General features: G+C 37.3%; 2 protein-coding genes across 5 annotated transcripts in view; one reads left to right on the top strand and one right to left on the bottom strand.

Moving 5' to 3' along the window:
• Positions 1–8,907, top strand: part of PRELID3A (PRELI domain containing 3A) — a 49,913-nt gene extending 41,006 nt beyond the window's left edge. The window contains exon 6 of the mRNA XM_072734858.1: positions 8,734–8,907. Within this exon, the coding sequence (XP_072590959.1) occupies positions 8,734–8,841 (108 nt within the window). The 3' untranslated portion in view covers positions 8,842–8,907. The remainder of the gene's footprint in view (positions 1–8,733) is intronic.
• Positions 1–14,992, bottom strand: part of SPIRE1 (spire type actin nucleation factor 1) — a 206,069-nt gene that overhangs the window by 4,097 nt on the left and 186,980 nt on the right. For 2 of the 4 annotated variants that reach the window (XM_072734854.1, XM_072734851.1), the window contains 6 exons: positions 9,256–9,398; positions 6,800–6,973; positions 2,596–2,733; positions 1,941–2,011; positions 1,343–1,370; positions 1,110–1,246 (listed from right to left, as the gene is read on the bottom strand). In XM_072734854.1, the coding sequence (XP_072590955.1) occupies positions 1,110–1,246; positions 1,343–1,370; positions 1,941–2,011; positions 2,596–2,733; positions 6,800–6,973; positions 9,256–9,398 (691 nt within the window). The remainder of the gene's footprint in view (positions 1–1,109; positions 1,247–1,342; positions 1,371–1,940; positions 2,012–2,595; positions 2,734–6,799; positions 6,974–9,255; positions 9,399–14,992) is intronic. The other 2 variants (XM_072734852.1, XM_072734853.1) reach the window with 1 other exon arrangement.

Raw genomic sequence — 14,992 nt, 5'->3', positions numbered from 1 at the left:
GCATTTTAGCATTTATCAAATATACCTTCCCCTCTCCAACACTTCTACTTGGGTGACTAATTCTTTGGATTCAGAGAGCTGGAGTTAACTAGATCAACATAAAAATAAATGTTTTGGGTAATTTTTCGAAATAACTAGGAATCATCTATTCATGTACTCCTTCAATTAAACCAAACAAGAACAGAAGTTTAGAGTAAGTACAGAAAGGAACACCACCACGCCTTAGCTTGCAGGTGACGATCCCAAGTTGGAGGCCATCATGGAGGAGCCAGCAGGGTCTCTGGGCAGAGTGGACAGCCCGGGTGGTGGTGGTGGTGGGGGGGGCGGGCGGCAGCAGTCACCTGCTGGGGTCCTGGCTTCCCTGCCTCACTGCCCACAGCTGTGGTGTGCAGGAATCCCACCACCCAACACTCAAGCAGCAGTACCAGTGTCCCTCCTCGACAGGGGGCAGCTGGTATATAAAACTCCATTTTTTGGCCCCGTGTGTGTGTGTGTGTGTGTGTGTGTGTGTGTGTGTGTGTGTGTGTGAGGCAAGCTGGCCTGAATCCCTTTTGTCCTTTCTTGAAGATCAATACTAACTTTACTCTGCATTAAATGCAAAGGGACTGATATTCAGGCAATTTTTTTTTAAATTGCCATAAAGCTTTTGGCATAAAGCTTTATTTCTGTCCTATTTCCAAGAGGAAGACAAGCCAAAGTTATTGCAGACCATTGGAAACCCGGAACTACACAATTTGCTTTCTAAAATTAAAGAAGGAAAGAAAGATAAGACTGTTACATGCAAGTTTTCAACTCCACTGAAAACAAGGTCAATTTTAAAGATGACTTTTAAAGGACCCATAAAAGTGATTATTTCTAAAGTAGAAAAGAAATGATGACATTCAAGTATGCTTCAAGTAACCAGCCATTACCCCTTGACAAGTTACCTCTGGGAAGTTTTGGAGACTCGCATGCAAGTCAAAACTACATTAAAACCAAGCACCCAGCCACACACAGCCACCGGGCCAACCCAAACCACCTGGAGTCAAAACCCCACCTCGTCAGCAGTCCTCAAAAGGAGAAATCTTCTTTTACAGAGGATGCTCTGAGGTCCCAGGCCCCTTGCTCACCTGGCCATGCTCCGGAGTGGCCGATGGTGGCCAGTGGTGGGCTTTTCTGGCCTCATACAACTTTCCCCTCTTTGCAAGGCAGAAGGTCCCAATGAAAAGATGGGAAGAGTGGAGTATGGTTTGGAGGGCAGCCGCATCTATTATCCCAAATAAAACCAAGAATGAGCAGTACTGTTAAAGAGGTAGACTCCTTAAAATGAACATCATTTATAATTTTACCAAGCTTAGCTTACCTTTTTGCAACACTGTGAACACACCGGCCTGTATACAAAATCAGAAGTGTTACTCAGCATGATACCATAGATGTGACTGGAAAGTCAGAGAAGCCAATGACTGAGTGGTTGTGAATTTCTATAATAAACTGCAAAAACTCTGGTTTTTCCACCAAATTGATACAACTGTGGATCACCAAGAAGACAACCTGTAAAACTTAACTCTTACAGTATTTCCTGTAGAAGGATCAACTTACATCTATCTGTCTGGGATTTTCTTATTTGTCTATCAAGGGAATCATAAGACTAAGACAATCGCATCTAATTTTTTTCTGTTTAAACAGAAAATATGGTTATTAGAATGATTTTGGTCATATAAAGGAAATACATGCAGAGAAACATTATCTAGGTTTAATACCAAGTAACTGCTCTGCTCTTTTGAAGAAATCAGTATTATTTAACCCACGAGCATGGCACAATATGACAGTGGGCTAGGTAATCTCTAATGCTGTTCCTTGTGTAGAAAAATCATTAAAGTATAAATGTAATTGGTATTTGACTACTGTCATCAATTACAAAAACAAAACAAAACAAAACAAAAAACAAACAAAAACGTTACCTCTTACAGAACTGACAGGTGTAAGACCAGGTGAAGAAGGAAAATCTTCTGGTTCGGCAGCAAAAGCAGAGCTAGAAAGACAAATTGAAAGAGAGAAAAAAGCATTGCCAGCAGTTAATTCATAATTTATGTGTCTAAATATGCTTTACATTTATAGATTGGGGAAGTTTAGCAGACAAAAGGAAAAAGAGAATTCAGAAACTCTGTTTTCAAGTTTGGCTCTGTGATAATTATAATTTGGCTCTTTATTTACTTATAATTAAACTTTTAAAAGGTAGCAATAGGTCATAGCTCTCAGAGGCTTAGCATCATGGAATCAATCTGAAGAAATTCTGAGACAGTCTCTTTCTCAGATACATATTCTTTACAAGCCTTTAAAATGCACACATGGTTTTATGCAGGCATGCCGTTATTTATTATGGTTGTTTTAAATCTTCCACAGTTTTTGATTTCTCAGGGAGAAACAAAAATACCTTTTTTTTTTTTTTTTTTTGTAAGCAAGGCAGAACAGGAACTGTGTATTAGAGAATAAGCTTCTTATCTCCTAAAATCCCCTCTACCATCTGGCTGCCAGGAGACCACTCCCTCAGGAGACCAAGCCTGGCACTGACCATTCTTCTAATCCTACTTATCAATCAACTTGAAATAGCTCTACCTTTCCTTTTTTCAAGGCGGTGTAGACATCTTTATACTGTTGGTACTTTTCCAGTTCTGCCTTCACCAGGACCTGACGAATATGCATCACTTCCTCCACAGTAAGAGCTAGGCATTCCACTGGATAGCAAAATTCCTCCTGAAATTCAAAATTCCACATGAATAAGAAACTCCCACCCCCCCTTTTCTGGCACTGTGCAGTTTCCCTTCAGATCAGACACCTGGTTAGTAGCTTCAGAGAAGAAAGGAGGTTTCCCAATGAACTGTGGAACAGAGATGGCTCACTCTGGGGACCACATAATTTCTAATTACACAAGACAACAGATGGCAGAAAACTTCTGGGGACCTATAATGTCAAACATTATGGTTTACTGAAATTTCCAGGAAAGGAAAAGTTCCTCACATTTGGGTACATATTTGGCCTCAAGTTTCTATTCCGTTAAGCAGAGCCATGTATCTATGCATTGAAATCTTGAAGAAAATTTTCTTGTTCTAAACCAAATTGAAGTCTGTTTTCTCCTTGTGATTTTTCAAAGACATTATTGCTTCCTATTGTATTGTATAGTATATGCTAATAAATAGCAAATCTGCAACACTGGTACTATTTAGAAAACTGGTCTGTGGTACCCAGAATAGCCAAAAGAAGGTGGTTAGTAATTTATACTGAGAAGCATTATTTAGTGGTAAGTTACATCAGCATATCATTAAAAAATCCTAATGGTACGAGTGGAACTGGACTATGTAACTACTGGTGCAGTTTACAGCCAAGAGGCAACCTCTACAGACTACCCCACAGTTCTCTAAGATTTCTGTTATTAGTTTTAAATGACTGTTGAATGCACAGTCAGCACTGCAAAGACGTGGAGAAAATCTTAAGAATTTCACAATAAATATTTATGCTGGCTGTCTTATGTTAATGTTTTCCCTAAAAACAGCCAAGGAAGATGTTGATGTAACTGATCCCACTGAATAAAGAGCCTCACCCCCATTTACTTCCCATTCGGCTCTGCGTTTGATTGGTGGATCTAATAGAAAGACAGAATGGTCTTGTGCATTCTCACCCTGCCAGGCTTCACAGGGGCCATTGTGGTGTAGGGACACTGAAACTTAATGTTCTCAGTACAAACACATTATAATTCACTCCCACACACACACAATAGCATTGCTAACAGGCATTCTGGAATCAAACAAGCCAAATGAGAAAGCACATGACTATGAATGCAGTCAGTTTATGGAGTTTTTAACATTCAGTTCTGTCTTTCAATCAGAAAAACAAAAACAAATCTAGGTTGCAAACATTAGCATTTCAAAAGAAATAGTTTGAAGAACTGCTTCTTACTAACAATCAATACAAAATTATCTCTGTCCAGGCTGACTTAAAGAAGGTTAAATTTGCTTTAAAAAGTTTTGCAGAAAAATCCTGCAATTGAATTTTTAAGAGGAAGAGCATAGTATTTTGGAGGGTGGGAAGGTATTCTGTTCAGGAAGATTATATCATTTGCTCTAAGATGTCTAAAATATTTTTAAAAAAATCACCATCACATAATTTTGTCTTTCAATGGGAAAAGCTTTCAAAGATAACTGGATTATATTGGCTTGTCCAGTATCTACTCTGGTTTGCCCCACCCTGAGAAAACAGCCTAGTGTCAAGTGGGAACAATGCACTGCCTGTGTGAAGGTTAGGCCACTAAGATTGTGCATGAGATAAGCATTGTTGGCTGCACACATCTGAATGATAGCTTTTCTCAGTTTTTAACATATTTTAACATATTTCATAAGCAGCTTTCCTACGGTCATTTATTCATTAGTGATGAGTGTGACTATGGTGCATTTTCTGACAGCTAACTATGTGACAAAACCGCTGAGCTGGAACAATCTAATGTATGAATCTAGCAACTAACCAGACACTGACTACCTGAGATTTGTTGCTGTGAAGGTGGGAAGATGTCAAAATAGTGCCAGTTTAATAATTAACTTTACAACTAAGATGCCTGGGCTGGTAAACCTTTGTTTCCGGTAGATGGGAATCCTTTTTATTTGCAGGGATATCCTAGTACACACAATAGACCTGATAGGTTCTACTTCCCTCTTCTCAGTCTTAAGTCACAAATGGACTTAGTCAAGCATACTTTCAACTTGCTGCTTTGAACCATATGCAAATCAAGGACTTCATAGGACATAATAAGAAACTGTATTGGCGTATGTGTGTATTCTTGTTCTTTTTTTAACTTTCAAGCAAATTACTGTTGAGTAAAATAATTTCCATCGGGTCAAATGCTAATGTTTTAATTCTAGTGCTTTCCCAAGGACAACAAAACTTCAATGCAACATGAAAGAAAATAATAAATAGTTACTAGGATAGTTTTCATTATTTTTTCAATTGACAAAAGTACTAATTCAACATCCCCAAAGCCAAATTAAGCCTTAACTTCAACAGATATTGCTGAGATACTAATGCTCCAAAATGTGAGGAGCACTCAGGGCTTTTAACAGTGAGTGAGAGCTTTATACTGGGGTTAGTCACTCCTCCCATTGCCTGAACTCTGTCAAAGCCACACATGGACTCTAAAATCCCTTGGCTTCGCTGTGCTTTAATCGGACTCCTAAATTTAGAAAAGGGAAGCTAAATCTGAAAGAGTTTTTAATAAAGATTACAATATGCTATAGAACAGATGAGCCCTTAGAACTTATTTTTTATGTATGTCACTTGGCATCAGTGAGTTTTTGTTCAAAATATTCTGGTTACATTTACCCTCAGAGGGGTCAGAGTTAGGGAGCAGGGAAATTTCAGAGCATAATGTATACTCTGGTTACTGAGCCACAGAGAGAATGGGAATGTGCATATTTTATATAGTATTCTCAAGGAGCAAAGACTTTATATAAGTAGCAGGTATTTGAAAATTATCCAAAACCAGCATTATTTCCTTGAGTTTTTAATAAACCCAAAGTAGATTTAAATTAAAACAGCACCTTTTAAGTTTAATTTCTCTTTTTTTCAAGTTTAACTTTTAAACTCAAAGTGAACTCTGCCTACATCAAGTTTAGCCTTAGTATACAGAGATCTCTGGGGAGGTTTGAAAATAAAAATGAAAATGCCCACAGATCTTCAGTAACAGCAGTAACAGTGACAAGACTTAAAATGCCATCCCTGCACCTGACCACATACTGGCCAAAGGGCCAGATCTAAAATGGGAGAAAGAATAGAGATCTATCCTCTACTTCATGACAAGTAAAGAAGAGAAAGGAATTTGATATATTTCATCACATTCAGACTCTCTTTTCCAAACCAAGATGCATAATAAAGAATAATAAAGAAACCAGCTGCTGGTTCATTTGTCAAGGATATGTTTCGTAAATAAAGGACCTAGGAAAGACAGAATGCTATAGGAGGTGGAACAGAGCAGCTGCAAACGCTAGTCTGCAAGGCATGCTACTCTGGGGGCAGGGGAAGCTTTCAACAAATAGGGCATAGTTCAAGAACTTCTTTATTTCACTGGGGTTTGGCAAGTATTGTATTTTCTTTAAAAACTATATTCTGTATGAGAATCTAAAAAAATAATGAAATGCGTAATTATTTAAAATAACCACATCAATAAAAGAAAAGCTTAAAATTTCTACAGAGAAGTGAGTTGTCATAAAAACCACATAATACCCTGACCAACACAACACAGCTTTATGAAAGGTGCTGGGGAACAGAGACATTCTGAGCACAGGATGGGCACCTGCTGTGGGGGCACAGCCCCCTGGAGCTCATGGTGGGGTGTGTGAGAAACGGGGAAGGCTATAGTTCTATGGATGGCAGAGTTCCCATGGTTATGTGGGCTGGCCGGAGGCTGCTCTGACAGCCAAGGGAGGGAGTAAGCTCTGTCCTGATGGCGGGAAGACCCTGGGAGGACAGCACCCCATGGCTCTCAGGGAGTGCCTTGCACATGGAGAGGAGATGGCATTCCTCCTGGTATACAACTGGGTCACTCACAGGTCCCTCTAATCTGATGCTGCATTTTGAGTTTGTTGTCCTTTCAGGGTCATTTTCCTTTCAACTGAGATCATGGTGTAATCTATGCATCCTACAAAAGACTGGAATCAACGATCAGAAGCAAAGTGCCCATCTAAGCTGTTAATTGTTCAGAGCACAGGAGTTGCGGTATCACTGTCAAAGAGATAGAGAGTAAAATAATTCCCAGAACCAGCAGAAAGAGGCCAACCTTTGAGGATTTCCACCTGCTGGTAAAAGCTCTCTCACATAGATAATACATAGCCCCTGCTACCCCAAACATGGCTGCTTCAAAAGGATGAGAGCTGAGCAGAGAAGCTGTTTGTATGGTAGAAAAAAGTGGTCGGAAAGGCGTCCTTGGCCAAACACTGGTTATCCTAGGAACCTGAACAATAGATAAGGGAAAAAGAAAATGGCAGGGGGAAAAGAAAAGGAGAAAATAATGCTGAACATGAGTGACCTACAAATAGTGGTTACACAGCATGAAAGAAAAACAAAATGAAACCAAACCACCACTGAGGACATTAATGGTTGATCCCACATGTGTGTGCCCACACCACTGTCTGTTCCCGTACATATAAATCCGTAAACATCATGAAACCATACCTAGAGGATCTTGGAGTTCACACAGCAGAGACTTAAGATGTTGCTAACTTGGCTGTCCTGTGAGCAAATGCCCTTGTGCCTGTGAAGGCAGGGGTGAGGGGGTGGGACATGCCACCAAGCAGTGCTTGTCCCCCAGCCCCTGGGGAAGGTACTGAAAGACAAGTTGCCTTTCATTTAGATGGGCAATAATCCTTAATCATTGGAACAAATGATGAAAAAAAATTACATTTCAACATTCTAAGGAAAGAGAGGGAGATACAATAAAAATAAAAAAATGAATACCAATGAAGACATTTCTGCCATTTTCAGTGGAGGGATTGTAAATACAAAAGGATTCCTTGTTTTCTTAAAGATAGCTAAAGTTTCAAATTAATTGTCATACCTTTAAAAACAATACTTAACAGTCTAGAGGGTACTACCCCAAGATGAGTGTGGCTTTATGAATTTTTCAAGATAAGCTACTAGCAAGAATGGTCACTACTGTAACCTAGATGTTACCTTGTATCAGCTGGTGCCCTGGGCGCTCCCAGGGAACTTGGTTCCACATGGAACCTGAACACCAAGCAGTGCTTTCCCACTGCCTTTCACAGAGACTCTTCTCTGAAGTTGCAGATTGGTTTTATCTTGCTTTTCTCCACAAAAAATAACTCACAGCCTGACCCAGCACACACTAAGAGTTCCCCGTTGTCAGGAAATATACCTCTGGGCCCACGATGTGGGCTGATAGTCTTTCTTCTATTACTTCTATGGTATTTCTGTTCTAGCCGGAACTTGTCTTAGTAGCTGAAATTCCTTTTAACTGATCTGACAGTTCCTCCACATTGACAGTTTTTAAATTTAACATTAACAATGGTGTCCTATGATCAAAAGGCCAGGTGCAGAGCTGAATGATGATAAGCTGGCTTCTAAGAGAAAAGTTGGGTGAAGAGAAGAATCTCCTAATTACTGGGGACCTGTGGTCTCTTACACACTTTTAAGCTGTGGCAATAACTCTATTTTGCTAAAGAAGTAAGTTTTTCACATTAACAAAAGTCTTTGGATTTTGAACTTTGAAACCTGTCTGGTTAGAATTGTTTTTCTACTGGTAAACAACTGGTAAAGCTATATTTACTCAATGTTTCAGTGATTATTTAGCAGTTAGAGAAATTCTACCAGGAACTGACATAAAATCATTGGTTCTTTAATCGAACTGTTTGGGAACAGAGATTAAATTTCAACACCATAAATCTGTTCAAACTTGGTATCTTCACAGTAACCACACTAAATTCCTCTACTTTGAGGGAGGGACATCTATAACTGCTTCATTTGAACCATTGATGATTCAAGATAGCCTAAAAATATGAACGAAAATATGGAGTAAGCATATTCCAGGGCTTTTTATTCATGAATACCTGAGTAAACATTAGATATTAGTTTGCTGGTAGAATTACTGACTGAAGTCTTCATCTCCCCTGCAAATATCTGTGAAGTCAAGTGGGACTACAAAAGAATCTTTGCAGATGTCCTTTGGTTAGAGGATCTGTTACTTCTTTCTGGCAGGGTCTTACTGTCCTGGGAATCAAAAGCCACTACACCAACCTGGAAATCTTGGGAAAACAGCAAAACCATCATCTAGTGCAAACAGCAGCTTTGGCTCCAAGATCATGAAACACACTTGAAAACAATGGACAATGGTTTGTAACAGATCAAAATTCTCCCCTCACACTTCTGCCTTGATAAAATAGTGTGCAGTAGTCAGACTCTAACTTTTTGATAAGTTTTAATGATTTCTAAGTGCACTAATTCCCTTTGAAAAAAAAGAAAGCATTCCTTTAATAATAACACATATTTTCAACCACTGATAAATCTTCTGGAAAAAAAAGTACTTTAAAATGAATAAAGAATGGTCAAATGTCATTTTAAGTTACTGTGACAGCTGGTTTTCTTTAGATACTAAAAACAAAATAAAGCTATTTAAAGTTTGGAAGTTTTTTTTTCTTCCTAATCATCGTCTCAAGAAAGCTAATGATAACACGTCTCTAACTGATTCTCAAGTCACTATCAAGGCTTCCAGCTACTTACAAGAGATCGGGAGCTCTGCTTGGACGGTGGCAGAAACTGTCTTACATTAGTGGGTGTTTCCTTTTCAATGGAATGTCGTCTCTGGGGTGGCTGTCGTCTCTCTGGCTGGGGTGTTGATGATATGGGCAAGAATTTTGGAGGCTCTACAGAAATGAAATTAACCAAACTGGAATGAACTTTCTTACAAAATAAAAATCTTAGATTTTTTAATTTCTAACAGAAAACCCCTCGTCATTTGTGACAAACACAGCATTCAAAGATGAAATGTTTATTTCATTAGAGGCTTAATATTGGCGGTCCTTATGGGGATACTGTGAGGATTGTTACAGAAAAATCTTTGCAAGATAAACTTTCCTACAGAAATGGAGAGGAAAAAAGAAAGAATATTTCATAATATTCATTCAAAGTCATACATAAAAACACAACTATCATCTCAGCTTTGTATATATACATGCCCTCATGTTATATTCCACAGAATTTGGCAATTACAGTCTCAGGCATGTAAAATATGTGTGAAAATATGTATTCCGCATGTCCAAAAAGACTCCCATATCATACCAAAATTCTCAAGTGTACAGTCCTTTTGTTTCTCCCTTTTAAAGATGAAATATAAATTTTTTTTCTTCCTGATGTTTATCAAAACATTATTCCTTAGGTTTAAATCAAGCTCTATTTAAATTTTGAAAAATAAATTCCAGTTTTGATGTTAATATTGTACACTGCTCTCTTCTGCCTAGTAATATTTTGGGACAGGGTTTAAAAGGAGAATGTTTTAGGGTTTGAATGGTTCTGGATTCACACTGTGAAAACATAAGGAGAACATTAGAAATAAATTGTTGCTCACCAAGGTTTTTTTTTTTTTTTTTGGTACTTCTTCCTACTCTCTGCAAAGTAAGCCTGCTGCAATGTTGTGGATGAAGAATGAAAGTCAATACAAAGTTAAAAGTGATCTATTTGGACTGTCTCACCAAGAGAAATCTAGTGAGAATAAAAATAATACAATTTCCACAACCAAGAAAGATACAGAAATCCATTATGTGATTTAATTGGATCTCTATTATATTTAATGGGCCTGGCCAAACACCAATTATAGATAGTAACCAAGGTCAGCTCCTAATATTCTTGATATAATCTGATTAAGTAAATCAAAACACTAAAGAACTTTAATCACTACAAATTCTGTGTGTATAAGAAATCAAGTCAATGTTCTATTAATATCTTAATATGTAAGTATTTTTCTCATAGAAAGTTTTTTCCCATTGTAGTAAAACATACATAAAATATATTTAATGTCTTTATTTTTTTTAAAGATTTATTTATTGTAGAGCAAGAAAGTGCACACAAGCGAGGGGAGGGGCAAAGGGAGAGAATCTTCAAGCAGACTCCCCACTGAGCACAGAGTCCAACACAGGGCTCAACCCCATAACTTAAACTACTGAGCCATGTGTAGATGCCCTTAGTGTCTTTATTTTTAACTGTACAGTTTGGTGGTATTAGATATTTATATCGTTGTACAACCATTACCATCTTCCATTCCATAACTCTTCATATCTTGTAAAACTGAAACTCTGTAACCATTACAGTAATTTCCCATTCTCCCCTACCTATAGCCCCTAGTAACTACCATTCTACTTTCCGTCTCTAAGACTTTGACTACTCTAAGAATCCCATGTAAATAGAGTCATAGTTTTTGATTTTTTTTTTAAGTTTTTGCCTTTTATGTGTAACTGTTGTTTTCCCTTAGCAAAATGTCCTAAAGGTTCGTCAGTGTTGTAGCCTATTGCAAAATTTCCCCGTTTTTAAGGCTAAGTAATATTCCACTGTATGGATATTTTATATTTTGCTTAGTCATTCATCCATTGATGGACACTTGGGGTTGCTTCTACATTTTAGCTATTATGAATACTGCTGCTATGAACATGGATGTGTAGCTCTTTGCAACTCTGATTTCTTTTTTTTTTCTGCTTTCAATTCTTTTCCTTATATAATCAGAATTAAAATTGCTGGATCACATGTAATTTTATTTTTAAATTTCTGAGGAGTTACACCATACTGTTTTCCACAGCAACCTGTATCATTTTATATTCCAAAAAGTGCACAGGGTTCCAATTTCTCCACGTTCTAGCCAATATTTGTTGTCTTCTAGTTTTTGTTTTGATTGTAGCCACTTTAAGGTGTGGGAGGTGGTATCTCACTGTTATTTTGATTTGCATTTCCCTAATGATTAATGATGCAGAGAACCTTTCCATGTGCTTGTTGGTCATTGGTATATCTTCCTTGGAGAAATGACCATTTGAGTCCTTTGCTCACTTTTTAATTAGGTCGTCTTTTCTGTTGTTGAGTTTCAGGATTTTCTCTACATATTCTGATATTAATCCTTTATTATATATGTAATTTGCAAATATTTTCTCCTCTTCTGTAGGTTGCCTTTTCATTCTCTTGATAAAATCTTTCAATGAACACAAGTTATTATATTCATAAACTCCAATTTGTTCACTTTTAAAAATCAGTGCCTTTGGTGTCATATCCAAGAAGTCATTCCCAAATCTAATGTCATGAAACTTTTGTCCTGTGTTTTAAGAATTTTATTATTTTAGGTCTTACATTTAGGTCTTTAATCCATTTTGAGTTACTTTTTGTATATGGTGTTAGGTAGGAGTCTAACTTCGTTCTTTTTTTTTTTTAATTCTTAAAATTAAAAAAAAATTCCTTTAAAGATTTTTGCTAATTTGAGGAAGAGAGAGAGAGCAAGCACAAGCAGTGGGGATGGGCAGAGGGAGAAGCGAGTCCCTGCTGAGCAGAGGGTTGACTCAGGGTTCCATCCCAGGACCCTGAGATCCTGACCCAAGCCAAATGCAGATAGATGCTTAACTGACTGAGCCACCCAAGTGCCTTTAACTTCATTACTTTGCATGTGGATATCCAGTTTTCCCAGCATCATTTGTTTAAAGACTATTTGCCCATTGAATGGTCTTGGCACACTTGTCAAAAATCTTTTGACCATATAGGTAAGGTTTATTCTGAGCTCTCTATTCTATTCCATTCATTGATGATACATCTGTCTCTATGCTAATACCAGAGTGTTTTGATTACTGTAGCTTCTAATAAGTTCTGAAATCAGGAAGCATGAATTCTCCAGTTCTATTCTTTTTCAATATTGTTTTGGCTACTTGGGTCCCCTGAGATTCCATATGAATTTTAGAACGAGTTGTCTTCTATTTCTGCAAAAATGTCATTGTTATTTTGATAGGGATTACATTGAATCTGTAGGTCACTTTGGGCAGTGTAAACATTTTAACAATATTAAGTCTTCCAATCCATGAATACAGGATGTATTTCCCTTTATTTATGTCTTAATTTCTTTCAGCAATGTTTTGTGGTTTTTAGTGAGCAAGACTTTCACTTCCTTGGTTAATTCCTAAGTATTTTATTCTTTTTGATACTATTATAAATGGAATTGCTTTTGTAATTTTCTTTTCTGATTGTGTATAGAAATGCAACTGTTTTTTTGTGGTTTTATATTTTGCTACTTTACTGAATTCATTTATTCTAAGAGGTTTTGTGTGTGTGTGTGTGTGTGTGTGTGTGTGTGTGTAATATTTCAGGGTTTCTTTACATATAACATCCTATCATCAGAGATGATTTTCTCTCTCTCTTTTTTTTTTCCCAGTCTGGCTGCCCCTTACTTCTTTTTCTTGCCAAATTGCTCTTACTAGCATTAGCAGTACTATATTGAAGAGAAGTGAGGAAAGCAGGCATCCTTGCCTTGTTCCTGTTTCTTAGAGGAAATCCTTTCAGTGTTTACTCACCATGGAGTATGATGTTTGAGGTGGGTTTTTCAATATGGCTTTTATTATGTTGAGGTAGTTTCCTTCTATTCCTAGTTTGTGAAGTTTTTATCATGAAAGGTGTTCAATTTTGTGTTAAATGCTAATTTAGCATCGACTGAAATAATCCTGGGGTTGTTTTTCTTTACCCCATTTATGTGGCAAATTATACTAATCATTTTTTATATGTTGAACCATCCTTGAAGTCAGGAAAAAAATCCCACTTGGTCAGGATATACAATCCTTTTAATATACTGCTGCATTCTGATTGCTAGTATTTTGTTAAAGATCTTTTAAAAAATCAGTATTTGGGGCAGCCCAGTGGCTCAGCAGTTTAGTGCCGCCTTCAGCCTGGGGCCTGATCCTGGAGTCCTGGGATTGAGTCCCACGTTGGGCTCCCTGCATGGAGCCTGCTTCTCCTCTGCCCGTGTCTCTGCCTCTCTCTCTCTGTCTCTCATGAATAAATAAATAAAATAAATATTAAAAAAAATAATTAAAAAAATAAAAGATCAGTATTTGTAAAGGGTATTGGTTTGTAGTTTTCTGTCCTAGTAGTGTCTTTGTTTAGCTTTTGTGTCAGGATATTGCTAGTCTCATAAAACAGGTTAGAAAGTATTCTCTCCTCTTCAATTTTTTTGGAATGTCTGAAAAGGATTGGTAGTTGTTTTAAATGTTTGGAAGAATTTACCAGTAAGGCATCAGAGTCAAGCCTTTTCTTTGTAGAGAGAGTTTGGGCATACTAATTCAATATCCCTACTACTGGGATGCCTAGGTGGCTCAGTGGTTGAGCGTCTGCCTTTGGCTCAGGGCGTGGTCCTGGAGTCCTGGGATCGAGTCCCACCGTTGACCGTTGACCTCCTAGCATGGATCCTGCTTTTCCCTCTACCTGTGTCTCTGCCTCTCTCTCTCTGCTTCTCTGTCTCTCATGAATAAATAAATAAAATCTTTAAAAGAAAACAACAACAATATCCTTACTAGCTATTGGTTTAGTCAGATTTTCTCTTGCTAGGTACAGCATTTCTAGGAATTTGCCCATCTTACTAAGGTTATCCAATTTGATGGTAATTGTTCATGATACTCATAACTCTCTTTATTTCTATAGAATCAGCAGTAATGTTTCCCCCTTCCATTTCTGATTTTAGTAATTTGAGTCTTTTTTCATAGTCCATCTAGCCAAAAGGTTGGTTAATTATGTTGATATTTTTAGTTTCATTGATTTTCTCCATTGTTTCTCTTTGTTTTTCTCTGGTTTAATCTTTATTATTTCCTTCCTTCTGTTAACTTTGTGTTTAGTTTGCTCTTCTTTTTCTAGTTCCTTAATTTGTAAAGTTTCATTGTTGGTTCATTCATTCACTCCTTCCTTTCTTTTTAAAAATCAGAACATTTATTGTCCAACTAATCACTGAAATTTCTTGTTTTTAATGTTAAGAGTTTACAGTAACAGATTTCACCTTAGCACTATTTCCACTGTGTCCCATAGTTTTGGTACATTGTGTTTTCACTTTCATTCATTTCTAAGTATTTTCTAATCTCTCTGATGGTTTCTTTTTTGATCCACTGATTTTTAAAAAGTGTGTTAATTTCCACAGTTTTGTGAATTCTTTAGTTTTCCTTTTGTTATTGTTTTCTAATTTTCTCCCATCATGGTCAGGGAAGATACTCTGTATGATAAGTATCCTTTAAAATCTATTAAGACTTAAACTGTAACATATGGTATATCCTTAAAAACATCCCACGTGCCCTGGAGAAATGTATTGTTGTTGCGGGGAGTGTTCTGTGTCTCTCAGATCTAGCTAGTTTATCATACTGTCCAAGTCCTCTATTTCCTTAACCTCTGCCTTGTTGTTCTTATCCATTATTGTGAGAAGGGTACTGAGGTCTCTATTATTGTGGAATTGCCTATTTCTCTT

The sequence above is a fragment of the Vulpes vulpes genome, chromosome 13, assembly GCF_048418805.1.
Source record: "Vulpes vulpes isolate BD-2025 chromosome 13, VulVul3, whole genome shotgun sequence".
NCBI classification, from domain to species: domain Eukaryota; kingdom Metazoa; phylum Chordata; class Mammalia; order Carnivora; family Canidae; genus Vulpes; species Vulpes vulpes.
Note: the sequence above shows the minus strand (reverse complement) of the source record. Positions and strands in the feature narration are given on the sequence as shown.